General features: G+C 40.1%; 1 protein-coding gene across 1 annotated transcript in view; it reads right to left on the bottom strand.

Annotated features, from left to right (window-relative positions):
* klf12b (Kruppel like factor 12b) overlaps positions 1 to 27,062 on the bottom strand; it is a 221,156-nt gene that overhangs the window by 35,459 nt on the left and 158,635 nt on the right. Inside the window, exon 4 of the mRNA XM_014163779.3 lies at positions 14,259 to 14,394. Within this exon, the coding sequence (XP_014019254.1) occupies positions 14,259 to 14,394 (136 nt within the window). The remainder of the gene's footprint in view (positions 1 to 14,258; positions 14,395 to 27,062) is intronic.

Genomic DNA, 27,062 nt, shown 5'->3' with positions numbered 1-27,062 from the left:
TCATGTTGGGTACCCTCGTTCCAATACGTTATAAAAGAGTATGCATTCGTCCACCTTGAATATTATTCATGTTCTGGTTAAAAAAGGCCCTAATGATTTATGCTATACAACGTTTGACATGTTTGAACGAACGTAAATATATTTTTTCCCCTCGTTCATGACGAGAAGTCCGGCTGGCTTAGATCATGTGCTAACAAGACGGAGATTTTTGGACATAAATGATGAGCTTTTTTGAACAAAACTACATTCGTTATGGACCTGTGATACCTGGAAGTGACATCTGATGAAGAGAATCAAAGGTAATGGATTATTTACATAGTATTTTCGATTTTAGATCTCCCCAACATGACGTCTAGTCTGTATCGCAACGCGTATTTTTCTGGGCGCAGTGCTCAGATTATTGCAAAGTGTGATTTCCCAGTAAGGTTATTTTTAAATCTGGCAAGTTGATTGCGTTCAAGAGATGTAAATCTATAATTCTTTAAATGACAATATAATATTTTACCAATGTTTTCTAATTTTAATTATTTAATTTGTGACGCTGACTTGACTGCCGGTTATTGGAGGGAAACGATTTCCTCAACATCAATGCCATAGTAAAACGCTGTTTTTGGATATAAATATGAACTTGATAGAACTAAAAATGCATGCATTGTCTAACATAATGTCCTAGGAGTGTCATCTGATGGAGATTGTAAAAGGTTAGTGCATCATTTTAGCTGGTTTTATGGTTTTCGTGACCCTGTCTTTGAATTGACAAAACATTACACACAACTCTTGTAAATGTACTGTCCTAACATACTCTAAATTTATGCTTTCGCCGTAAAACCTTTTTGAAATCGTAAAACGTGGTTAGATTAAGGAGATGTTTATCTTTCAAAGGGTGTAAAATAGTTGTATGTTTGAAAAATTTGAATTTTGACATTTATTTGGATTCAAATTTGCCGCTCTTGAAATGCACCTGCTGTTGATGGAGTGCACCACGGGGGGGACGCTAGCGTCCCACCTAGCCCATAGAGGTTAAAAGTTATATATTTTTTAACCTGTTAGGGCTAGGGGGCAGTATTGACACGGCCGGATAAAAAACGTACCCGATTTAATCTGGTTACTACTCCTGCCCAGTAACTAGAATATGCATATAATTATTGGCTTTGGATATAAAACACCCTAAAGTTTCTAAAACTGTTTGAATGGTGTCTGTGAGTATAACAGAACTCATATGGCAGGCCAAAACCTGAGAAGATTCCATGCAGGAAGTGGCCTGTCTGACAAGTTGTGTTTCATCTTGGCTCTTTTTATTGAAGACTGAGGATCTTTGCTATAACGTGACACTTCCTACGGCTCCCATAGGCTCTCAGAGCCCGGGAAAAAGCTGAACGATATCGAGGCAGCCTCTGGCTGAAACACATTATCGCTTTTGGCAAGGGGCCGATCAGAGTACTATGGGCTTAGGCGCGTGCCCGAGTCGACCCCATGCTTTATTTTCTTTCGTCTGTTTACCTAAACGCAGATTCCCGGTTGGAATATTATCGCTTTTTTATGAGAAAAATGGCATAAAAATAGATTTTAAACAGCGGTTGAGATGCTTCGAAGTACGGTAATGGAATATTTAGAATTTTTTTGTCACGAATTGCGCCATGCTCGTCACCGTTATTTAACCTTTCGGATAGTGTCTTGAACGCACGAACAAAACGCTGCTATTTGGATATAACGATGGATTATTTGGGACCAAACCAACATTTGTTATTGAAGTAGAAGTCCTGGGAGTGCATTCTGACGAAGACAGCAAAGGTAATAACATTTTTCTTATAGTAAATCTGACTTTGGTGAGTGCTAAACTTGCTGGGTGTCTAAATAGCTAGCCCTGTGATGCCGGGCTATCTACTGAGAATATTGCAAAATGTGCTTTCACCGAAAAGCTATTTTAAAATCGGACATATCGAGTGCATAGAGGAGTTCTGTATCTATAATTCTTAAAATAATTGTTATGCTTTTTGTGAACGTTTATCGTGAGTAATTTAGTAAATTCACCGGCAGTGTTCGGTGGGAATGCTAGTCACATGCTCGTCACATGCTAATGTAAAAAGCTGGTTTTTGATATAAATATGAACTTGATTGAACAAAACATGCATGTATTGTATAACATAATGTCCTAGGGTTGTCATCTGATGAAGATCATCAAAGGTTAGTGCTACATTTAGCTGTGGTTTGGGTTTATGTGACATTATATGCTAGCTTGAAAAATGGGTGTCTGATTATTTCTGGCTGGGTACTCTGCTGACATAATCTAATGTTTTGTTTTCGTTGTAAAGCCTTTTTGAAATCGGACAGTGTGGTCAGATTAACCTGTTATGGCTAGGGGGCAGTATTTTCACGGCTGGATAAAAAACGTACCCGATTTAATCTGGTTACTACTCCTAAATTGAAGTTTTTTTATTTTTGAGGAATTTGTAATTCGCGCCACGCCTATCATTGGATATTGGAGCAGGTGTTCCGCTAGCGGAACGTCTAGATGTAAAGGAATCTCTCAGGTTTTGACCTGCCATTTGAGTTCTGTTATACTCACAGACACCATTCAAACAGTTTTAGAAACTTTGGAGTGTTTTCTATCCAAAGCCAATAATGATATGCATATTCTAGTTACTGGGCAGGAGTAGTAACCAGATTAAATCGGGTACGTTTTTTTATCCAGCCGTGAAAATACTGCCCCCTAGCCATAACAGGTTAACTACCCTTCAGACGAGCTTCAATGCCATACAACTCTCCTTCCGTGGCCTCCAACTGCTCTTAAATACAAGTAAAACTAAATGCATGCTCTTCAACCGATCGCTGCCTGCACCTGCCCGCTCGTCCAGCATCACTACTCTGTACGGTTCTGACTTAGAATATGTGGACAACTACAAATACCTAGGTGTCTGGTTAGACTGTAAACTCTCCTTCCAGACTCACATCAAACATCTCCAATCCAAAGTTAAATCTAGAATTGGCTTCCTATTTCGCAACAAAGCATCTTTCACTCATGCTGCCAAACATACCCTCGTAAAACTGACCATCCTACCGAGCCTCGACTTCGGCGATATCATTTACAAAATAGCCTCCAATACCCTACTCAATAAATTGGATGCAGTCTATCACAGTGCCATTCGTTTTGTCACCAAAGCTCCATATACTACCCACCACTGCGACCTGTACGCTCTCGTTGGCTGGCCCTCGCTTCATACTCGTCGCCAAACCCACAGGCTCCAAGTCATCTACAAGACCCTGCTAGGCAAAGTTCCCCCTTATCTCAGCTCGCTGGTCACCATAGCAGCACCAACCTGTAGCACGCGCTCCAGCAGGTATATCTCTCTGGTCACCCCAAAGCCAATTCCTCCTTCGGCTGCCTCTCCTTTCAGTTCTCTGCTGCCAATGATTGGAACGAACTACAAAAATCTCTAAAACTGGAAACACTTATCTCCCTCACTAGCTTTAAGCTCCAACTGTCAGAGCAGCTCACAGATTACTGCACCTGTACATAGCCCATCTATAATTTAGCCCAAACAACTACCTCTTTCCCCTACTGTATTTATTTATTTTATTTATTTTGCTCCTTTGCACCCCATTATTTCTATTTCTACTTTGCACTTTCTTCCACTACAAATCTACCATTCCAGTGTTTTACTTGCTATATTGTATTTACTTCGCCACCATGGCCTTTTTTGCCTTTACCTCCCTTATCTCACCTCATTTGCTCACTTTGTATATAGACATATTTTTCTACTATCTTATTGACTGTATGTTTGTTTTACTCCATGTGTAACTCTGTGTTGTTGTATGTGTCAAACTGCTTGCTTTATCTTGGCCAGGTCGCAATTGTAAATGAGAACTTGTTCTCAACTTGCCTACCTGGTTAAATAAAGGTGAAATAAATAAAATAAATGGTCTGAGAGTCTTTTAGGTCCTTTTGGAAAACTCCAAGTGGACTGTCATGTGCCTTTTACTGAGGAGTGGCTTCGGTCTGGCCACTGCACCATCAAGGCCTGATTGGTGGAGTGCTGCAGAGATGGTTGTCCTTCAGGAAGTTTCTCCCATCTCCACAGAGGAACTCTGGAGCTCTGTCAGAGTGACCATCGAGTTCTTGGTCACCTCCCTGACCAAGGCCCTTCACCCTCGATTGCTTAGTTTGGCCGGGCAGCCAGCTATAGGAAGAGTCTTGGTGGTTCCAAACTTCTTCCATTTAAGAAGGATGGAGGCCACTGTGTTCTTGGAGACCTTCAGTGCTGCAGAAATGTTTTCGTACACTTCCCCAGATCTGTACCTCGACACAATCCTGTCTCAGAGCTCTACAGACAATTCCTTCGACCTAGGGGCTTGGTTTTTGCTCTGACATGCACTGTCAACTGTGGGACCTTAAATAGACAGGTGTGTGCCTTTTCCAAATCATGTCCATTCAATTGAAGTTACCACATATGGACTCTAATCAAGTTGTAGAAACAAGGACAATTAATGCAAACAGGATGTAGCTGAGCTCAATTTCGAGTCTCATATCAAAAGGCCTGAATACTTCTGTAAATATACATTTGCACACATTTAAAAAAAAATGTTTTCGCTTTGTCATTATGGGGTATTGTGTGTAGATTGAGGAGCAAACATTTTATTTAATCCATTTTAGAAGAAGGCAGTAATCTAACAAAATGTGGAAATTGTCAAGGGGTCTGAATACATTCTGAATGCACTGTATGTTATCCAAAAGTGTCTGGTATGGTCATTTATTATCAAGATCAGGGGTAAAATATCCCTGGGCTGTCCAAATTTGAAACTGTAACTAAATCAAGTCAATCGGAGGGATTGAGTTATTTGCCAGAAGGGCATGGTCCAGAATCGAACCCACGTAGGCCTTTAATAACACAGTAGGCCTATATTTACGCACCTGGACCACTCCAGGCCACAATTGAACTACATTTTGACAGTTCATTCGTAACCTTAGGATACACTAGACACTTTTACGTCATAGCCTAGTGGAGACCAATAGCTATCTTGTGTTATTAAGCTATATAAAACAACGGTTGTTGATGTGTATGGCTGCATTTCAGATAGATTTTAATGTTGCAGTAATAGAAGCTAGGCCTAGCTTTTTGAGCAAGCGAGAGAAGAATATAATTTTGATAGCAAGCTCTGATACCAATGACTCAATTGCCCCCACATGGAGAGAAAGAGTTCTGCTCAAATTCTCAGCAACAAAAGAGTGATCAAGTTAAGATCTGACATCTGTAGCTATGGAAACACAATTTTCCTAGTATAACATCAGGGTATATAAGAAAGTGTAACACTGGTGTCACAGTTGAAAAGCAGCATAAATGCAGAGTACTGTATGCCTGTGTCCAAAATGGCACCCTATTCCCTATTTGGTACTATGTAAGGGAAAGTGAGTCATTTTGGAAGAGGGAAACTGGTGTATTTACTGAGGGAACATCATTAGTGGGGGTTTAACACAGGAACACAGTCCTGGAATAGTTTCCTAACAGTTAGTCTAAATAACAGTGTGTGTGTGTGTGTGTGTGTGTGTGTGTGTGTGTGTGTGTGTGTGTGTGTGTGTGTGTGTGTGTGTGTGTGTGTGTGTGTGTGTGTGTGTGTGTTCTGTGTTTCCTACTAGTTAAACTTAATTACAGTGCAACACCGACAATATTATTAGTCTGGCCAGTCTGACGGGTAACGGTACAGAGTCTGGGCAGGGACATATGACTGTAGTTCTGTGTCTGGAACTTTATGGCTTTAGGGCAGGAGAGCAGACGATGAAGCCTTGGTTCTGATCATCTGAATGGGCTTCAAAGGCAACTATCTCTCACAGTCTCACATGAGAATTAGACGTTCATCCATGTTTCTCAAACAAAACATTTTTGTTGTTCCAAAAGTCACATTTCGAAGTGTTAACCTGTTAGGGCTAGGGGGCAGCATTGACACGGCTGGATAAAAAACATACCCGATTTAATCTGGTTACCACTCCTACTCAGTAACTAGAATATGCATATACTTATTACATATGGATAGAAAACACCCTAAATTTTCTAAAACTGTTTGAATGGTGTCTGTGAGTATAACAGAACTCAAATGGCAGGTCAAAACCTGAGAGATTCCTTTACAGGAAGTGGCCTGTCTGACCATTTCTGGAACTTCTTTGCCATCTCTATCATTTACTAAGGATCTCTGCTCTAACGTGACACTTCCCACGTCGTCCATAGGCTCTCATAGCCCGGGAAAAAAGAGAATGTCGTCATTCCAGCCCCAGGCTGAAACACATTATCGCCTTTCTCAAGTGGCCCATCAAGAGACACTAGCTTATGCGCGTGACCCCGACCGCCCCCGCCTTTGGGATTTTTTCCTCTGTTTGCCGAAAAGGAGATTCCCTGTCGGAATTTTATCGCTTTTCTACGAGAAAAATGACGTAAAAATTGATTTTAAACAGTGGTTGACATGCTTCGACGTACGGCAATGGAATACTTTGAATTTTATTGTCAGGAATTGCGCCAAGCGCGCGACACTTCTTTACTATTTCGGATAGTGTCTGGAACGCACGAACAAAACGCCGCTATTCGGATATAACGATGGATTATTTTGGACCAAACCAACATTTGTTATTGAAGTAGACGTCCTGGGTGTGCATTCTGACGAAGACAACAAAAGGTAATGACATTTTTATAATAGTAAATATGATTATGGTGAGTGCTAAACTTGCCGGGTGTCTAAATAGCGAGCCCGTGATGCCTGGGCTATGTACTTAGAATATTGCAAAATGTGCTTTCACCAAAAAGCTATTTTAAAATCGGACATATCGAGTGCATAGAGGAGGTCTGTATCTATAATTCTTAAAATAATTGTTATGCTTTTTGTGAACGTTTATCGTGAGTAATTTAGTAAAATGTTAGCGAATTCCCCGTAAGTTTGCGGGGGGTATGCTAGTTCTGAACGTCACATGCTAATGTAAAAAGCTGGTTTTTGATATAAATATGAACTTGATTGAACAAAACATGCATGTATTGTATAACATAATGTCCTAGGGTTGTCATCTGATGAAGATCATCAAAGGTGAGTGCTGCATTTAGCTGTCTTCTGGGTTTTGGTGACATTATATGCTGGCTTGAAAAATGGGTGTCTGATTATTTCTGGCTTGGTACTCTGCTGACATAATCTAATGTTTTGCTTTCGTTGTAAAGCCTTTTTGAAATCGGACAGTGTGGTTAGATTAACGAGAGTCTTGTCTTTAAATGGCTGTAAAATAGTCATATGTTTGAGAAATTGAAGTAATAGGATTTTGAAGATTTTGAAAATCGCGCCACAGGCTGGCAGTGGATGTTACGTAGGTGGGACGAATTCGTCCCGCCGGTCCCATAGAGGTTAAAGGTTACTTTTAGGCATTGACACTGACATCTTAAGGTTAGGTATTAAATCAGAATGGTTAAGGTAAGGTTTAAGGTTTGGGATAGGCTTAAAACACACTATACATACAGTGGTTGCTTCTGAAAGTTTTGCGATTATGCTGCGGGACTTAGAGGTAATTTGTGGTTTAGTACGATACCCTGCGTCACTACTTCATTGCTCCAGACCAGCGCAAGGGGGAGTTAGAGCACTGATTATGCTTTTGGGTCCCAAGGCGCTACTGTGTCTCTGTAGTACTGTAGCCTTCTCCCGACCGGTCACACTGAGCAGCGCCTTAGTGGCGCAGCAAGCTGAGTTGCTACAGATGCTAGTTCAATACCCGTGCTGGCCTCGACTGGGACATCCATGAGATGACTGTAGGTTTTTGGTTTCTCTCCCTCTAAAAACAGAAATAAATAATTCTAAATAACAAACTGGACCCCCACCCCACCCCACTGGGTAGCACAGAGCAACACTTTATGGGGCATTGCACTAATAATGGCTCTGACTAAGGAAACGGTCCCGCTGTTCTTAGTGGCAGTCTGCACATTCAAACTAAAACAATGTAACTAATAATGGCACAAAAAATGCCCCTTAGATATTAATTCGGAGGGCAGATATTATTAAAGCATTAGACCTCTCACTAAAGGCATCACTCAAAAGATACTTAAATCCAAACTGGATTTGACGAAAAATGACATGAAAAGCACACATTTGTAAATCCGCAAACTCTAAAAGTAATTGGAAAGGTAGATACAAATTATTTGTGACATTGTGGTTACAATATAGAATGTAAACAAGATGTATACAAGATGCTGTGTTTTATTTATGCCACAACTGGTGGCATTTTGAAAGCAGGTTTTCAAACACTTGTACCTCGATTTAGCATGACAATAGACTCTTTATAGCCCGGCTACTGTAGGTGTGAAAGTCAACCTTTCCATTACTCCTCACCCCGCCCCAAACTCCACCCTTAACCTGTTGGGTCTAGGGGGCAGCATTTGCACGTCTGGATAAAAAAAATGTACCCGATTTAATCTGGTTACTAATCCTACCCAGTAACTAGAATATGCATATACTTATTATATATGGATAGAAAACACTCTAAAGTTTCCAAAACTGTTTGAATGGTGTCTGTGAGTATAACAGAACTCATTTGGCAGGCAAAACCCTGAGACATTTTCTGACAGGAAGTGGATACCTGATGTGTTGTATTGACTTTAAACCTATCCCATTGAAAAACACAGGGGTTTAGGAATATTTTGGCACTTCCTATTGCTTCCACTAGATGTCACCAGCCTTTACAAAGTGTTTTGAGTCTTCTGGAGGGAGATCTGACCGAACAAGAGCCATGGAACGGTGATGTCCCATTAGACACCTGGCGCGCTACTTCATGTTGGGTACCCTCGTTCCAATACGACAGTTATCATTCAAAAACGAGCTGTTTTTCCCAAAAAACATTGACATTGCGAACAAAGCAAACAGACAAAATGGACATCGTTTTTATCAAGTCAGCTTCCTTCTATGGTGCTACCCGTTCCAGGGTTAGGACCTTAAACAAAAGACGACTTGAAAATGAGCCGGAGCTGAGAGGATCACCAAAACTGAAGGTATTTTGGTTTAAGTGCATTTTCTTTCAAACAAATGATATAGCCTATCAATATGTAGGCATACCGTGTAATAAAATCGATAATTAAATAAAGGTTGAATAAAAAACAAAACAATTATTGTGTACTAAAAACGTGAACATGTTTTTGCAGAGCATACAACCATGCCGACAACCACCTGTGGAGATCAGTGGACAAAGGGCTGGACAACGAATGGTTGCCAAGAAAGCGATTAGTTTTGCTAGATTCTTAAAATGTGTGTGCAGCATGTGTGTGTGTTGGAGTCACTTTTAATTCTTAATTGATCTAACATTTCTATCATAGGCCTCTGTAATCGATGGGGGCTCTGGGCGGTACCATTCTGCTAATCTGATGAAGGTGCAAATGGATCAGATTCAAACTTTGAAGACCGTGATCGAGTCATTGAAGGAAGACCAGCAGAAAGACAAACTTTATCTGAGGGCAGAGATATGGGCGACAGCTGATGCATTGGTCCAGAGCCAGGCGGCATTGGTGGAGAGTCAGGCGGAGGATGACGCGTTGAAGAGGGCGAGGAACGAGATGGAGTCACAATCCATGCCAGGCACACCTGTGAGCGCTGGAACTCCACCTCCGACAGGCAGAGTCAACATACCTGGCAGGTTCATCAGGTCGTCGGTTCACCCTGACATTTCCATTCCTCTTCGGACAACAGACCTTGACGAACTGCTCACCAGGCACAGCAAGGGCCGTCCGGACCATAATGCTGTTCTGCTATAGCCAAATAAACAAATGCACGTGGCTTATATCTTCAATTATCCAAAGGCAAAAGTGTGTGCAGTATTTATTTGTCAGTAATTTTATGCTTTCGTTAATAAAATAATGATAAAAATACTCTTTCAAAATGCTGATGTTTATTTAGTTATGGATCCATAACGAATTACTATGGGATTAACCTCACTAGGGTAGGGGGCAGCATTCGGAATTTTGGATGAAAAGCATGCCCAAAGTAAACTGCCTGCTACTCAGGTCCAGATGCTAGGATATGCATATAATTGGTCGATTTAGATAGAAAACACTCTGAAGTTTCCAAAACTGTTAAAATAATGTCTGTGAGTATAACAGAACTGATATGGAAGGCAAAAACCTGAGGAAAATCCATCCAGGAAGTACTATTATTTTGAAATGCCTGTTTTTCCAATGAAAGCCTATCCAACATACAAAGACTTATGACGCAGTTCACGATCCCTATGGCTTCCACTACATGTGGCCAGTCTTTAGGCATTGTTTCAGGCTTTTACTCTGAAAAATGAGGGAGAAACACCACTTTCAATGAGAGGACAGTGGAAATTTCCAGACATGAGTCCTGCGCATGACCGGGATCATGCCTTTCTTGTTTTTCCTTTTCTATTGACGAAGCTATTGTCCAGTTGAAATATGATCGATTATTTATGACAAAAACAACCTGAGGATTGATTATAAACATCGTTTGACATGTTTCTACAAACTTTTATTAGATTTTCCATCTGTCTGTTGTGACCGCGCTTTGTTCCAATGGATTGCTGAACAAAACGCACCAACAAAACGGAGGTTTTTGAATATAAAGAGGGACTTTATCGAACAAAATGAACATTTATTGTGTAACAGTCTTGGGAGTGCAATCATATGAAGATCATCAAAGGTAAGTGATACATTTTATCGCTATTTCTGACTTTTGTTACTCCTCTTCTTGGCTGCTAACTTTTTGTAATGATTTGTCTGCTGGGCGCTGTTCTCAGATAATCGCATGGTTTGCTTTCGCCATAAAGCCTTTTTGAAATCTGACACAGCGGTTGGATTAACAAGAAGTTTATATTTTAACCTGTTAGGGCTAGGGGGCAGTATTGACACGGCTGGATAAAAAACGTACCCGATTTAATCTGGTTACTACTCCTGCCCAGAAGCTAGAATATGCATATAATTAGTTGATTTGGATAGAAAACACTCTAAAGTTTCCAAAACTGTTTGAATGCTGTCTGTGAGTATAACAGAACTCATGGCAGGCCAAAATCTGAGAAGATTCCATACAGGAAGTGCCCTGTCTGACAATTTGTTGTCCTTCTGTAGCATTTCTATCAAAAATACAGCATCTGTGCTGTAACGTGACATTTTCTAAGGCTTCCATTGGCTCTCAGAAGGCGCCAGAAAGTGGAATGGGGTGTCTGCAGTCTCTGGGCGAAGAACAGCAGGAGAATTTGTGAGTGGTCAGGCTGGGAACAGTGACACTGGAGATGCGCGATCCCGCAAGACTACTCCATTTTTTTCTTTCAGCCTTTGAATGAATACAACGTCGCCCAGTTGGAATATTATCGCTATTTTACGAGAAAAATAGCATAAAAATTGATTTTAAACAGCGTTTGACATGCTTCTAAGTACGGTAATGGAATATTTTGAATTTTTTTGTCACGAAATGCGCTGGCGCGTCACCCTTCGTATAGTGACCTGAACACACGAACAAAACGGAGCTATTTGAATATAACTATGGATTATTTGGAACCAAAACAACATTTGTTGTTGAAGTAGAAGTCCTGGGAGTGCATTCTGACAAAGAACAGCAAAGGTAATCCAATTTTTTAATAGTAATTCTGAGTTTGGTGAGCCCCAAACTTGGTGGGTGTCAAATTAGTTAGCCTGTGATGGCCGGGCTATGTACTCAGAATATTGCAAAATGTGCTTTCGCCGAAAAGCTATTTTAACCTGTTAGGGCTTGGGGGCAGTATTGACACTGCTGGATATAAAACGTAACCGATTTAATCTGGTTACTACTCCTGCCCAGTAACTAGAATATGCATATAATTATTGGCTTTGGATAGAAAACACCCTAAAGTTTCTAAAACTGTTTGAATGGTGTCTGTGAGTATAACAGAACTCATATGGCAGGCCAAAACCTGAGAAGATTCCATGCAGGAAGTGGCCTGTCTGACCATTTAGTTGTGTTTCATCTGGGCATCTCTTTCCATTGACAGATTTAGGATCTCTGCGGTAACGTGACACTTCCTACGGCTCCCATAGGCTCTCAGAGCCCGGGAAAAAGCTGAAGGATCGTCGAGGCCAGGCCCTGGCTGAAACACATTATCGCGTTTGGCAAGTGGCCGCTCAGAGGGACTGTGGGCTTAGGCGCGTGCCCTGAGCCGCCCCCGAATGCTTTGTGTTTCTTTCCTCTGTTTTCCGAAATGGAGATTCCCGGTCGGAATATTATCGCTTTTTTACGAGATAAATGGCATAAAAATGGATTTTAAACAGCGGTTGACATGCTTCGAAGTACGGTAATGGAATATTTAGAATTTTTTTGTCACGAATTGCGCCATGCGCGTCGACCCTGATTTACCCTTTCGGATAGTGTCTTGAACGCACGAACAAAACGCCGCTGTTTGGATATAACTATGGATTATTTTGAACCAAACCAACATTTGTTATTGAAGTAGAAGTCCTGGGAGTGCATTCTGACGAAGACAGCAAAGGTAATAACATACTGCCCCCTATCCCAAACAGGTTAATGTAACCACATTGTCCAATTTCAAAAAGGCTTTACAGCGAAAGCAAAACATTAGATTATGTTAGGAGAGTACATAGACAAAAATAACCACAGAGCCATTGTCCAAGCAAGGCGATATGTCACAAAAACCCAAAACACAGCTAAATGAAGCACTAACCTTTGACGATCTTCATCAGATGACACTCCGAGGACATCATGTTACACAATACATGTATGTTTTGTTCGATAAAGTTCATATTTATATCCAAAAACAGCATTTTACATTGGCACATGATGTTCAGAAAATGTTCAGAAAATGTTTAGCCTCCAAAACTTCCGGTGAATGAGCACAATGAGCACACATATTACAGAAATACTTATCATAAACGTTGACAAAATACGCAACAATTATTTTAAGAATTATAGATACAGTACTCCTTTATGCAACCGCTGTGTAAGATTTTAAAATAGCTTTTCGGCGAAAGCACATTTTTCAATATTCTGAGTACATAGCTCAAACTTGCCGGGTGTCTAAATAGCTAGCCCGGGATGGCTGGGCTATGTACTTAGAATATTGCAAAATGTGCTTTCACCAAAAAGCTATTTTAAAATCGGACATATCGAGTGCATAGAGGAGTTCTGTATCTATAATTCTTAAAATAATTGTTATGTTTTTTGTGAACATTTATTGTGAGTAATTTAGTAAATTCACCGGAAGTTTCGGTGGGTATGCTAGTTCTGAACGTCACATGATAATGTTAAAAGCTGGTTTTTGATATAAATATGAACTTGGTTGAACAAAACATGCATGTATTGTATAACATAATGTCCTAGGAGTGTCATCTGATGAAGATCATCAAAGGTTAGTGCTGCATTGAGCTGTGGTTTTGGTTTTTGTGACATTATGTGCTAGCTTGAAAAATGGCTGTGTGATTATTTCTGGCTGGGTACTGTCCTGACATAATCTAATGTTTTGCTTTCGTTGTAAAGCCTTTTTGAAATTGGACAATGTGGTTAGATAAAGGAGAGTCTTGTCTTTAAAATGGTGTAAAATAGTCATATGTTTGAAAAATTGAAGTTTTGGGATTTTTGAGGAGTTTGTAATTCGCGCCACACCCTATCATTGGATATTGGAGCGGTGTTCCGCTAGCGGAACATCTAGATGTAAGAGGTTTTAAAGGACTAACCACTGTACACGTACACATGGACTAGATATGTGGTAGTAGAGTTGGGGCTTGAGGGCACTGTTGTGAATGTATTGTAATGTTTTACAAATTGTATAACTGCCTTAATTTTGCTGGACCCCAGGAGGAGTAGCTGCTTCTACCTTTCTATCACTGGATTTGAACACACAACCTTTGGCACCAGAGGCAGTTGCATATGCCCATCCACCATCCCTGACCACAACAGCCTATCAAATTCAAAACCTGCTTGAATGAACAGCGCTCACTGTTGCCCCTAGTGGCCAGTTTCCACGTCAACTCCCAACATCCTCAGACATGGATGGACATTGAATACTGACTTGTATCACGGGTGACCTGGCTGGGTTAAAGTATGAGCGCTGGGTCTTGAAGTTTCTACGTTTAGGGGGGAGGGAGAGCAGACTGAAACACTGGTTCTGATTATCAGACTACACTAGGATGGATGGGGAAGCCCTGACTCATCTTATTATACACAGATGGACTAGACACATGGGGAGGGTGGTAAAGGCTATACAGAGGGACATATAATACACAAACACACAGAACACACACGCTGGTACTTACTTCTGTACGGCCCGTGCTATAGACAGAGCAGTAGATCCGGTCTCGTTAACGCTGTCCAGTGTGACATTGGGCAGGTCGTCATCTTCACTGTCACTCTTGATATGCCGTGGCAACAAGCCGTTGTGGTCAGTGCGGGCTGCCATGGAAACAGACAGAGAAGAGTAAGTCCCATATGTTCTATTCTATACTGTAGCATGTGATACTGTCAAGAGGTTACATGAGTTAGACATACAGATATACTATCTTTATTCGATCACTCTTTTGTAGAAGATAATTTTCCTGCGCAGCAGGAAATGCAAATTGTAGCGTAGAAGTTAAAATGTCAGACTTGATTTACTGTAGGGGCTGACATTATTGGCAAGATTTGCAAAAAATACTGTATAAAATAAAATAAATACTTATACTGTATGCAAAAAGAAGTAGGAAATTATATTATTTTATACTAACATACTGTACACTGAGTGGACAAAACTTTAGAAACACCTGCTCTTTCCATGACACACTGACCAGGTGAATCCAGGTGAATGCTATGATCCCTTTAATCCATTTCAATCAGTGTAGATGAAGGGGAGGAGGGGTTAAAGAAGGATTTTTATGCCTTGAGACAATTGAGACATGGATTGTGTGTGTGTGCATTTCAGAGGGTGAATGGGCAAGACAAAAGATTGAAGTGCCTTTGAGCAGGCATCCCAGTTTGAGTGTGTTAAACCCAGCTGCGTTGCAGTTTTTTTCACATTCAACATTTTCCTGTGTGTATCAAGAATGGTCCAACACCCAAAGGACATCCAGCCAACTTGACACAACTGTGGGAAGCATTGGAGTCAACATGGGCCAGCATCCCTGTGTAAAGCTTTTGACACCTTGTAGAGTCCATACCATGAAGAATTGAGGCTGTTCTGAGGGCAAAAGGGGATGTTCCTAATGTTTTGTACACCCTGTTTTCAATATCTTTCAATTCCTCACCTGTCGAGGGTAACGGTAATGAGCCTTTTGCCCAAAAATATTATGAGATTGGAGAATACATACTGCATTATACTTTATACTCTACCATATACAGACGCAGACAAGCCGATACACTTTACAAGCCAAAGAGTTTTATCTATCAACAACCACTCCTTAAAATACAGTTTGTTTTAATCATATGTCATACTGTATGAATAACAGTCCAACATATCAGACCATGTTTTTTTACTTTTCTGTAGAATCATGTGCTCTTACTGTACATGGTCTCCAGTTCCTGGGGATTTTGTCAATACTTTTTTAATTTCCCTCTGTGGCTGTTTTGGTATTATTCAAATGACCTGTCTGACACCGATGTCTCATTCCTAGTCGTATTGCTCTGACATACTTTCTTTGAATTTCATTCATACTCGTATACAAAACATTCAATTCCATTCACTGAATTTCACTCAAAGAAGAGCTTGATGAAGGCCACTTCACTCATAGAAAACCAAATTAATGTTTTTCAGAATTTGAATAATGTAGCTATATTTTCTCTTCTCTGCATTTAACAGCAATCAAAGCCCCAGCCCTTTTGCCCTCCACCCTTTCTGCAGACCAAAATAGATACTGAAAACACCCAGTACATCCTGTATGGTAGACTGTCTGAACCTCTGAGTGTGCGAGCGTGCATGCATGCGTGCGTGTGTGTTTGGCACCACAGGGAGTGACAATGCTCATGTCATGCTACAGGCTGTTAGACTTACGACTCACACAAAATTATTCCGCTGTTCTGTCATTCGCTACATTCTTTAGTATGACACTGCCATCATTGAAGTTGTTTGTGGTGACAAGGGTCGTTGTACTTAACATTGTCATCAGTGTTTGGATCGTCTCTAACCAAAGCAAATTATGAATTTTCAAACCATCGCTTTACCCACGTATGTTCTGGCTCTAGCCCAACCCATTGGTTTCTGGACTAATCAGACAGCCCTGAATGTGTTCGTATTCGGGGAGTGTCGGGAAGGTACTCCAGACTCATTGTGAAGAAGAAACTAACGTCCATGGGCATGGCGTAGCAATTGGCAGGAGCAAGGACTATGGGTAGCCAGGCAAACAGGCTGTCCTGCCCTCAGGTCAGTTGTCTGGTATGATTGACAGCTCCTGACAGGAAGTGCCTGCAGGGTCTACACTGAGGATGGGCCTGCCCCAGAGACACCCCAACATGTGCAGACACGAACAGGCACTAATACACATATGCACACACACACCCATTATTAGCCACTATTGCCCCCGCCTTGTAGATAAGAAGCTGGGTGGTGCAGTGTATTTGGGCGTTGTCTCTGAGCAGTGGGTGGGGGTTGTTGTGATAGTGATAGCCCGCCAAGTGTGTTTGTGTGTCTACATTCCCACAGTCCGTGTGAGATTTTAGACAATTTGTTCAAAAGCACATCTCTCCTACAGCAGACTAATGTTTAGACCTCTTTCTTTGATAAAAAAATATGTTATGAAAGGTTGTGAAATATTATTTTACAATAAATTCTGTAAAACACATTCAGGCATTTCCCTTTCATGTATAGAGGTATGCAATTATATGTTAAGAAAGACAGCTCTGCTCACTGTGTAATCCTGTGGTGGGTAACATGGACCACAGTGTATACGTGGTCTTCATTATAGACCACTGTTAGTTGTTTTAGAGCTGGGCAAGAACAAAAGCCTGCACTCCCCGCAATAGGCATGCAGTTGCCCATCCCTGATCATTCACAGCTTAATTTTCCTCAGTTACCAAGCTCCATTCTACATGTGTGAATTCTCTTTTCATTGACCATGTCACGTCCTGGCCAGTATAAGGGTTAATTGGTATTGTAGTTTGGTCAGGACGTGGCAGAGGGTATTTGTTTTATGTGGTTCGGGGTGGTGTTTTAGTTAGGAGGTCGTTTGATTGATTATTTCCGGGTTTTGAGTTGTGGTCTATTTCTATGTTGAGTCTGGTTTATGTATGTCTATGTTTGGTTAATTGGGGTTGGGACTCTCAATTGAAGGCAGGTGTTGTCTATTTGCCTTTGATTGAGAGTCCCATATATGTGGGTGTGTTTGTGTTTGTCAGTTGTTGGGAATTGTTCTTGCACTGCGTTTGCATAGCCTGTAAGACTGTCCATGTTGTGAGTATCATTTATTGTTTTGTTTTCCGGTGGATGCTTTGCCTTTTACCATTAAAAGAAAATGAGTATCCACAATCCCGCTGCGCCTTGGTCCTTTTCTCTCCACTACGAATCTTGTGACAGACCAGGCCAAATGTAACCCTTGACCTGGGAGCAATGCTCTATTGTTGCTAATGTTCCCTTCACAAATTCCCCAATGGATATATGACCAGGGCCTTCAGCCATTCTCTAGCTAAGCATTCTCCTGCTCTCAGACAATGAACAAACTCTCACCAATACAACAGAATATCGCTACGAAATGTGTGACAATTCAATATATGGAACACATACAGTACATGGTAAAATACACAATACACACTTGCGTTGGGGTTCAATTCCATTTCAATAGTCACTTAACCTGTTAGGGCTAGGGGGCAGCATTTGCACGTCTGGATAAAAAAAATGTACCCGATTTAATCTGGTTACTAATCCTACCCAGTAACTAGAATATGCATATACTTATTATATATGGATAGAAAACACTCTAAAGTTTCTAAAACTGTTTGAATGGTGTCTGTGAGTATAACAGAACTCATTTGGCAGGCAAAACCCTGAGACATTTTCTGACAGGAAGTGGATACCTGATGTGTTGTATTGACTTTAAACCTATCCCATTGAAAAACACAGGGGTTTAGGAATATTTTGGCACTTCCTATTGCTTCCACTAGATGTCACCAGCCTTTACAAAGTGTTTTGAGTCTTCTGGAGGGAGATCTGACCGAACAAGAGCCATGGAACGATGATGTCCCATTAGACACCTGGCGCGCGAGTTCATGTTGGGTACCCTCGTTCCAATACGTTATAAAAGAGTATGCATTCGTCCACCTTGAATATTATTCATGTTCTGGTTAAAAAAGGCCCTAATGATTTATGCTATACAACGTTTGACATGTTTGAACGAACGGAAATATATTTTTTCCCCTCGTTCATGACGAGAAGTCCGGCTGGCTTAGATCATGTGCGAACAAGACGGAGATTTTTGGACATAAATGATGAGCTTTTTTGAACAAAACTACATTCGTTATGGACCTGTGATACCTGGAAGTGACATCTGATGAAGAGAATCAAAGGTAATGGATTATTTACATAGTATTTTCGATTTTAGATCTCCCCAACATGACGTCTAGTCTGTATCGCAACGCGTATTTTTCTGGGCGCAGTGCTCAGATTATTGCAAAGTGTGATTTCCCAGTAAGGTTATTTTTAAATCTGGCAAGTTGATTGCGTTCAAGAGATGTAAATCTATAATTCTTTAACCTCTATGGGCTAGGTGGGACGCTAGCGTGCCACCCGTGGTGCACTCCATAGATTTACATCTCTTGAACGCAATCAACTTGCCAGATTTAAAAATAACCTTACTGGGAAATCACACTTTGCAATAATCTGATTACTGCGCCCAGAAAAATACGCGTTGCGATACAGACTAGACGTCATGTTGGGGAGATCTAAAATCGAAAATACTATGTAAATAATCCATTACCTTTGATTCTCTTCATCAGATGTCACTTCCAGGTATCACAGGTCCATAACGAATGTAGTTTTGTTCAAAAAAGCTCATCATTTATGTCCAAAAATCTCCGTCTTGTTAGCACATGATCTAAGCCAGCCGGACTTCTCGTCATGAACGAGGGGAAAAAATATATTTCCGTTCGTTCAAACATGTCAAACGTTGTATAGCATAAATCATTAGGGCCTTTTTTAACCAGAACATGAATAATATTCAAGGTGGACGAATGCATAGTCTTTTATAACGTATTGGAACGAGGGTACCCAACATGAAGTAGCGCGCCAGGTGTCTAATGGGACATCACCGTTCCATGGCTCTTGTTCGGTCAGATCTCCCTCCAGAAGACTCAAAACACTTTGTAAAGGCTGGTGACATCTAGTGGAAGCAATAGGAAGTGCCAAAATATTCCTAAACCCCTGTGTTTTTCAATGGGATAGGTTTAAAGTCAATACAACACATCAGGTATCCACTTCCTGTCAGAAAATGTCTCAGGGTTTTGCCTGCCAAATGAGTTCTGTTATACTCACAGACACCATTCAAACAGTTTTGGAAACTTTAGAGTGTTTTCTATCCATATATAATAAGTATATGCATATTCTAGTTACTGGGTAGGATTAGTAACCAGATTAAATCGGGTACATTTTTTTTATCCAGACGTGCAAATGCTGCCCCCTAGACCCAACAGGTTAATAAGGCAGAGTAGCGCTTTATTATGGGCAGACTTCTCCCCATCTTAGCTACTGTTGTATCAATATGTAGTGACCATGACAGTTTACAATCCAGGGTTACTCCAAGCAGTTTAGTCACCTCAACTTGCTCAATTTCCACATTATTCATTACACAATGTAATTGAGCTTCAGGGCAGGGGTGTAAAGTACTTAAGTAAAAATACTTGAAAATACTACTTAAGTATTTTTGGGGGATATCTGTACTTTACTTTACTATTTATATTTTTGACAACTTTTACTTCACTACATTCCTAAAGAAAATGGTGTACTTTTTACTCCATACATTGTCCCTGACACCCAAAAGTACTTGTTACATTTTGAATGCTAAGCAAGACAGGAAAATTGTCTAATTCACACACTTATCAAGAAAACATCCCTGGTCATTCCTGCTGCCTCTGATCTGGCGGACTCACTAAACACATGCTTCGTGTATAAATTATGTCTGAGTGTTGGAGCGTGCTCCTGGCTATCTGTAAATAAAAAAACAAGAAAATGGTGTCATCTGGTTTGCTTAATATAAGGAATTTGAAATGATTTATACTTTTACTTTTGATACTTAAGAATATTTTAACAATTAAATGACTTTTGATACTTAACCTGTTGGGTCTAGGGGGCAGCATTTGCACGTCTGGATAAATAAAATGTACCCGATTTAATCTGGTTACTAATCCTACCCAGTAACTAGAATATGCATATACTTATTATATATGGATAGAAAACACTCTAAAGTTTCCAAAACTGTTTGAATGGTGTCTGTGAGTATAACAGAACTCATTTGGCAGGCAAAACCCTGAGACATTTTCTGACAGGAAGTGGATACCTGATGTGTTGTATTGACTTTAAACCTATCCCATTGAAAAACACAGGGGTTTAGGAATATTTTGGCACTTCCTATTGCTTCCACTAGATGTCACCAGCCTTTACAAAGTGTTTTGAGTCTTCTGGAGGGAGATCTGACCGAACAAGAGCCATGGAACGGTGATGTCCCATTAGACACCTGGCGCGCTACTTCATGTTGGGTACCCTCGTTCCAATACGTTATAAAAGAGTATGCATTCGTCCACCTTGAATATTATTCATGTTCTGGTTAAAAAAGGCCCTAATGATTTATGCTATACAACGTTTGACATGTTTGAACGAACGGAAATATATTTTTTCCCCTCGTTCATGACGAGAAGTCCGGCTGGCTTACATCATGTGCTAACGAGACGGAGATTTTTGGACATAAATGATGAGCTTTTTTGAACAAAACTACATTCGTTATGGACCTGTGATACCTGGAAGTGACATCTGATGAAGAGAATCAAAGGTAATGGATTATTTACATAGTATTTTCGATTTTAGATCTCCCCAACATGACGTCTAGTCTGTATCGCAACGCGTATTTTTCTGGGCGCAGTGCTCAGATTATTGCAAAGTGTGATTTCCCAGTAAGGTTATTTTTAAATCTGGCAAGTTGATTGCGTTCAAGAGATGTAAATCTATAATTCTTTAAATGACAATATAATATTTTACCAATGTTTTCTAATTTTAATTATTTAATTTCTGACGCTGACTTGACTGCCGGTTATTGGAGGGAAACGATTTCCTCAACATCAATGCCATAGTAAAACGCTGTTTTTGGATATAAATATGAACTTGATAGAACTAAAAATGCATGCATTGTCTAACATAATGTCCTAGGAGTGTCATCTGATGGAGATTGTAAAAGGTTAGTGCATCATTTTAGCTGGTTTTATGGTTTTGGTGACCCTGTCTTTGACTTGACAAAACATTACACACAACTCTTGTAAATGTACTGTCCTAACATACTCTAAATTTATGCTTTCGCCGTAAAACCTTTTTGAAATCGTAAAACGTGGTTAGATTAAGGAGATGTTTATCTTTCAAATGGTGTAACATAGTTGTATTTTTGAAAAATTTGAATTTTGACATTTATTTGGATTCAAATTTGCCGCTCTTGAAATGCACCTGCTGTTGATGGAGTGCACCACGGGTGGCACGCTAGCGTCCCACCTAGCCCATAGAGGTTAAGGCAGTTATAAAAATCTTTTTACAATACATTCACAACAGATTTCACAACACATTAAGTGTGTGCCCTCAGGCCCCTACTCTACCACATATCTACAACACAAAATCCATGCGTACGTGTGTGTATAGTGCGTATGTTATCGTGTGTGTGTGTGTGTATGCATGTGTCTGTGGTTATGTTTGTGTTGCTTCACAGTCCCTGCTGTTCCATAAGGTGTATTTTTATCCGTTTTTTTTTAATCAAATGTTACTTCTTGCGTTACTTGATGTGTTCCATGTAGTTATGGCTCTATGTAGTACTGTGCGCCTCCATCATCTGTTCTGGACTTGGGGACTGTGAAGAGACCTCTTGTGGCATGTCTTGTGGGGTATGCATGGATGTCAGAGCTGTGTGCCAGTAGTTCAAACAGACAAGCTCGGTGCATTCAACATGTCAATACCATGTCATAACATAACATGTCATAAATGAAAGTAGTGATGAAGTCAATCTCTCTTCCACTATGAGCCAAAATAGATTGAAATGCATATTATTAATGTTAGCTCTCTGTGTACATCCAAGGGCCAGCCGTGCTGCCCTGTTCTGAGTCAATTGCAATTTTCCTAAGTCCCTCTATGTGGCACCTGACCACGTGACTCAACAGTAGTCAAGGTGTGACAAAACTAGGGCCTGTAGGACCTGCCTTGTTGATCGTGTTGTTAACCTCTTGGGGCTAGGTGGGACGCTAGCGTGCCACCCGTGGTGCACTCCATCAACAGCAGGTGCATTTCAAGAGCGGCAAATTTGAATCCAAATAAATGTCAAAATTCAAATTTTTCAAAAATACAACTATGTTACACCATTTGAAAGATAAACATCTCCTTAATCTAACCACGTTTTACGATTTCAAAAAGGTTTTACGGCGAAAGCATAAATTTAGAGTATGTTAGGACAGTACATTTACAAGAGTTGTGTGTAATGTTTTGTCAAGTCAAAGACAGGGTCACCAAAACCATAAAACCAGCTAAAATGATGCACTAACCTTTTACAATCTCCATCAGATGACACTCCTAGGACATTATGTTAGACAATGCATGCATTTTTAGTTCTATCAAGTTCATATTTATATCCAAAAACAGCGTTTTACTATGGCATTGATGTTGAGGAAATCGTTTCCCTCCAATAACCGGCAGTCAAGTCAGCGTCAGAAATTAAATAATTAAAATTAGAAAACATTGGTAAAATATTATATTGTCATTTAAAGAATTATAGATTTACATCTCTTGAACGCAATCAACTTGCCAGATTTAAAAATAACCTTACTGGGAAATCACACTTTGCAATAATCTGAGCACTGCGCCCAGAAAAATACGCGTTGCGATACAGACTAGACGTCATGTTGGGGAGATCTAAAATCGAAAATACTATGTAAATAATCCATTACCTTTGATTCTCTTCATCAGATGTCACTTCCAGGTATCACAGGTCCATAACGAATGTAGTTTTGTTCAAAAAAGCTCATCATTTATGTCCAAAAATCTCCGTCTCGTTAGCACATGATGTAAGCCAGCCGGACTTCTCGTCATGAACGAGGGGAAAAAATATATTTCCGTTCGTTCAAACATGTCAAACGTTGTATAGCATAAATCATTAGGGCCTTTTTTAACCAGAACATGAATAATATTCAAGGTGGACGAATGCATAGTCTTTTATAACGTATTGGAACGAGGGTACCCAACATGAAGTAGCGCGCCAGGTGTCTAATGGGACATCACCGTTCCATGGCTCTTGTTCGGTCAGATCTCCCTCCAGAAGACTCAAAACACTTTGTAAAGGCTGGTGACATCTAGTGGAAGCAATAGGAAGTGCCAAAATATTCCTAAACCCCTGTGTTTTTCAATGGGATAGGTTTAAAGTCAATACAACACATCAGGTATCCACTTCCTGTCAGAAAATGTCTCAGGGTTTTGCCTGCCAAATGAGTTCTGTTATACTCACAGACACCATTCAAACAGTTTTGGAAACTTTAGAGTGTTTTCTATCCATATATAATAAGTATATGCATATTCTAGTTACTGGGTAGGATTAGTAACCAGATTAAATCGGGTACATTTTTTTTATCCAGACGTGCAAATGCTGCCCCCTAGACCCAACAGGTTAATAAGGCAGAGTAGCGCTTTATTATGGGCAGACTTCTCCCCATCTTAGCTACTGTTGTATCAATATGTAGTGACCATGACAGTTTACAATCCAGGGTTACTCCAAGCAGTTTAGTCACCTCAACTTGCTCAATTTCCACATTATTCATTACAAAATGTAATTGAGCTTCAGGGCAGGGGTGTAAAGTACTTAAGTAAAAATACTTGAAAATACTACTTAAGTATTTTTGGGGGATATCTGTACTTTACTTTACTATTTATATTTTTGACAACTTTTACTTCACTACATTCCTAAAGAAAATGGTGTACTTTTTACTCCATACATTGTCCCTGACACCCAAAAGTACTTGTTACATTTTGAATGCTAAGCAAGACAGGAAAATTGTCTAATTCACACACTTATCAAGAAAACATCCCTGGTCATTCCTGCTGCCTCTGATCTGGCGGACTCACTAAACACATGCTTCGTGTATAAATTATGTCTGAGTGTTGGAGCGTGCTCCTGGCTATCTGTAAATAAAAAAACAAGAAAATGGTGTCATCTGGTTTGCTTAATATAAGGAATTTGAAATGATTTATACTTTTACTTTTGATACTTAAGAATATTTTAACAATTAAATGACTTTTGATACTTAACCTGTTGGGTCTAGGGGGCAGCATTTGCACGTCTGGATAAAAAAAATGTACCCGATTTAATCTGGTTACTAATCCTACCCAGTAACTAGAATATGCATATACTTATTATATATGGATAGAAAACACTCTAAAGTTTCCAAAACTGTTTGAATGGTGTCTGTGAGTATAACAGAACTCATTTGGCAGGCAAAACCCTGAGACATTTTCTGACAGGAAGTGGATACCTGATGTGTTGTATTGACTTTAAACCTATCCCATTGAAAAACACAGGGGTTTAGGAATATTTTGGCACTTCCTATTGCTTCCACTAGATGTCACCAGCCTTTACAAAGTGTTTTGAGTCTTCTGGAGGGAGATCTGACCGAACAAGAGCCATGGAACGATGATGTCCCATTAGACACCTGGCGCGCTAGTTCATGTTGGGTACCCTCGTTCCAATACGTTATAAAAGAGTATGCATTCGTCCACCTTGAATATTATTCATGTTCTGGTTAAAAAAGGCCCTAATGATTTATGCTATACAACGTTTGACATGTTTGAACGAACGGAAATATATTTTTTCCCCTCGTTCATGACGAGAAGTCCGGCTGGCTTACATCATGTGCTAACGAGACGGAGATTTTTGGACATAAATGATGAGCTTTTTTGAACAAAACTACATTCGTTATGGACCTGTGATACCTGGAAGTGACATCTGATGAAGAGAATCAAAGGTAATGGATTATTTACATAGTATTTTCGATTTTAGATCTCCCCAACATGACGTCTAGTCTGTATCGCAACGCGTATTTTTCTGGGCGCAGTGCTCAGATTATTGCAAAGTGTGATTTCCCAGTAAGGTTATTTTTAAATCTGGCAAGTTGATTGCGTTCAAGAGATGTAAATCTATAATTCTTTAAATGACAATATAATATTTTACCAATGTTTTCTAATTTTAATTATTTAATTTGTGACGCTGACTTGACTGCCGGTTATTGGAGGGAAACGATTTCCTCAACATCAATGCCATAGTAAAACGCTGTTTTTGGATATAAATATGAACTTGATAGAACTAAAAATGCATGCATTGTCTAACATAATGTCCTAGGAGTGTCATCTGATGGAGATTGTAAAAGGTTAGTGCATCATTTTAGCTGGTTTTATGGTTTTGGTGACCCTGTCTTTGACTTGACAAAACATTACACACAACTCTTGTAAATGTACTGTCCTAACATACTCTAAATTTATGCTTTCGCCGTAAAACCTTTTTGAAATCGTAAAACGTGGTTAGATTAAGGAGATGTTTATCTTTCAAATGGTGTAACATAGTTGTATTTTTGAAAAATTTGAATTTTGACATTTATTTGGATTCAAATTTGCCGCTCTTGAAATGCACCTGCTGTTGATGGAGTGCACCACGGGTGGCACGCTAGCGTCCCACCTAGCCCCAAGAGGTTAAGTATATTTAAAACCAAATACCTTTACACAAGTAGAATTTCACTTTTACTTGAGTCATTTTATATTAAGTTATCTTTACTTTTACTCAAGTATGACAATTGGTTACTACTCCACTGGTTTAGGATTATAGTGAATGATTTGTCCCAAATACAATGCTTTTAGTTTTTTAAATATTTAAGACTAACTTATTCCTTGCCAACAATTCTGAAACTAACTCTAGCTCTTTGTTAAGTGTTGCAGTCATTTCAGTCGCTGTAGTAGGTGACGTGTATAGTGTTGAGTCATCCGCATACATAGACACACTGGCTTTACTCAAAGCCAGTGGCATGTCGTTAGTAAAGATTGAAAAAAGTAAGGGGCCTAGACAGCTGCCCTGGGGAATTAATGAATCTACCTGGATTATGTTGGAGAGGCTTCCATTAAAGAACACACTGTGTCACGCCCTAATCTGTTTCACCTGTTCCTGTGATTGTCTCCCTCCAGGTGTCGCTTATTTTCCCTGGTGTATTTATCCCTGTGTTTCCTGTCTCTCTGTGCCAGTTCGTCTTGTACATTTAGTCAAGTCAACCAGCGTGTTTTTCCCATACTCCTTTTGCTATTCTCCTTTTTTTAGTCCTCCCGGTTTTGACCCTTGCCTGTTTTCTGGACTCTGTACCCGCCTGCCTGACCTTTCTGCCTGTCTTGACCACAAGCCTGTCTGCCACTCTGTACCTCCTGGACTCTGATCTGGTTTTGACCTTGTTGCCTGTCCACAACCATTCTCTTGCCTACCCCTTTGGATTATTAAACATTGTAAGACTCCAACCATCTGCCTCCTGTGTCTGCATCTGGGTCTCACCTTGTGCCTTGATACTCTGTGTCATGTTAGATAGGTAACTATTTATACACAATATAGCAGAGGGTGTAAAGCCATAACACATATGTTTTTCCAGCAGCAGGCTATGATCGATAAAAAAAAAGCCAAAAGCCGCACTGAAGTCTTACAAAACAACTCCCAAAATCTTTTTGTCATAATTTTCTCTCAGCCAATCATCAGTCAATTGTGTAAGTGCTGTGCTTGTTGAATGTCCTTTCTATAAGTGCACTGAAAGTCTGTGGTCAATTTGTTTAGTGTAAAATAACATTGTATCTGGTCAAACACAATCCTCAGTATTTTTCCTTCCAAGTTGTCAGACCCCGGTGGCTTGCC

The sequence above is a fragment of the Salmo salar genome, chromosome 21, assembly GCF_965601325.2.
Source record: "Salmo salar chromosome 21, fSalSal1, whole genome shotgun sequence".
In the NCBI taxonomy this organism is placed as follows: Eukaryota; Metazoa; Chordata; class Actinopteri; order Salmoniformes; family Salmonidae; genus Salmo; species Salmo salar.
This window is presented reverse-complemented; position numbering and strand designations above follow the sequence as displayed.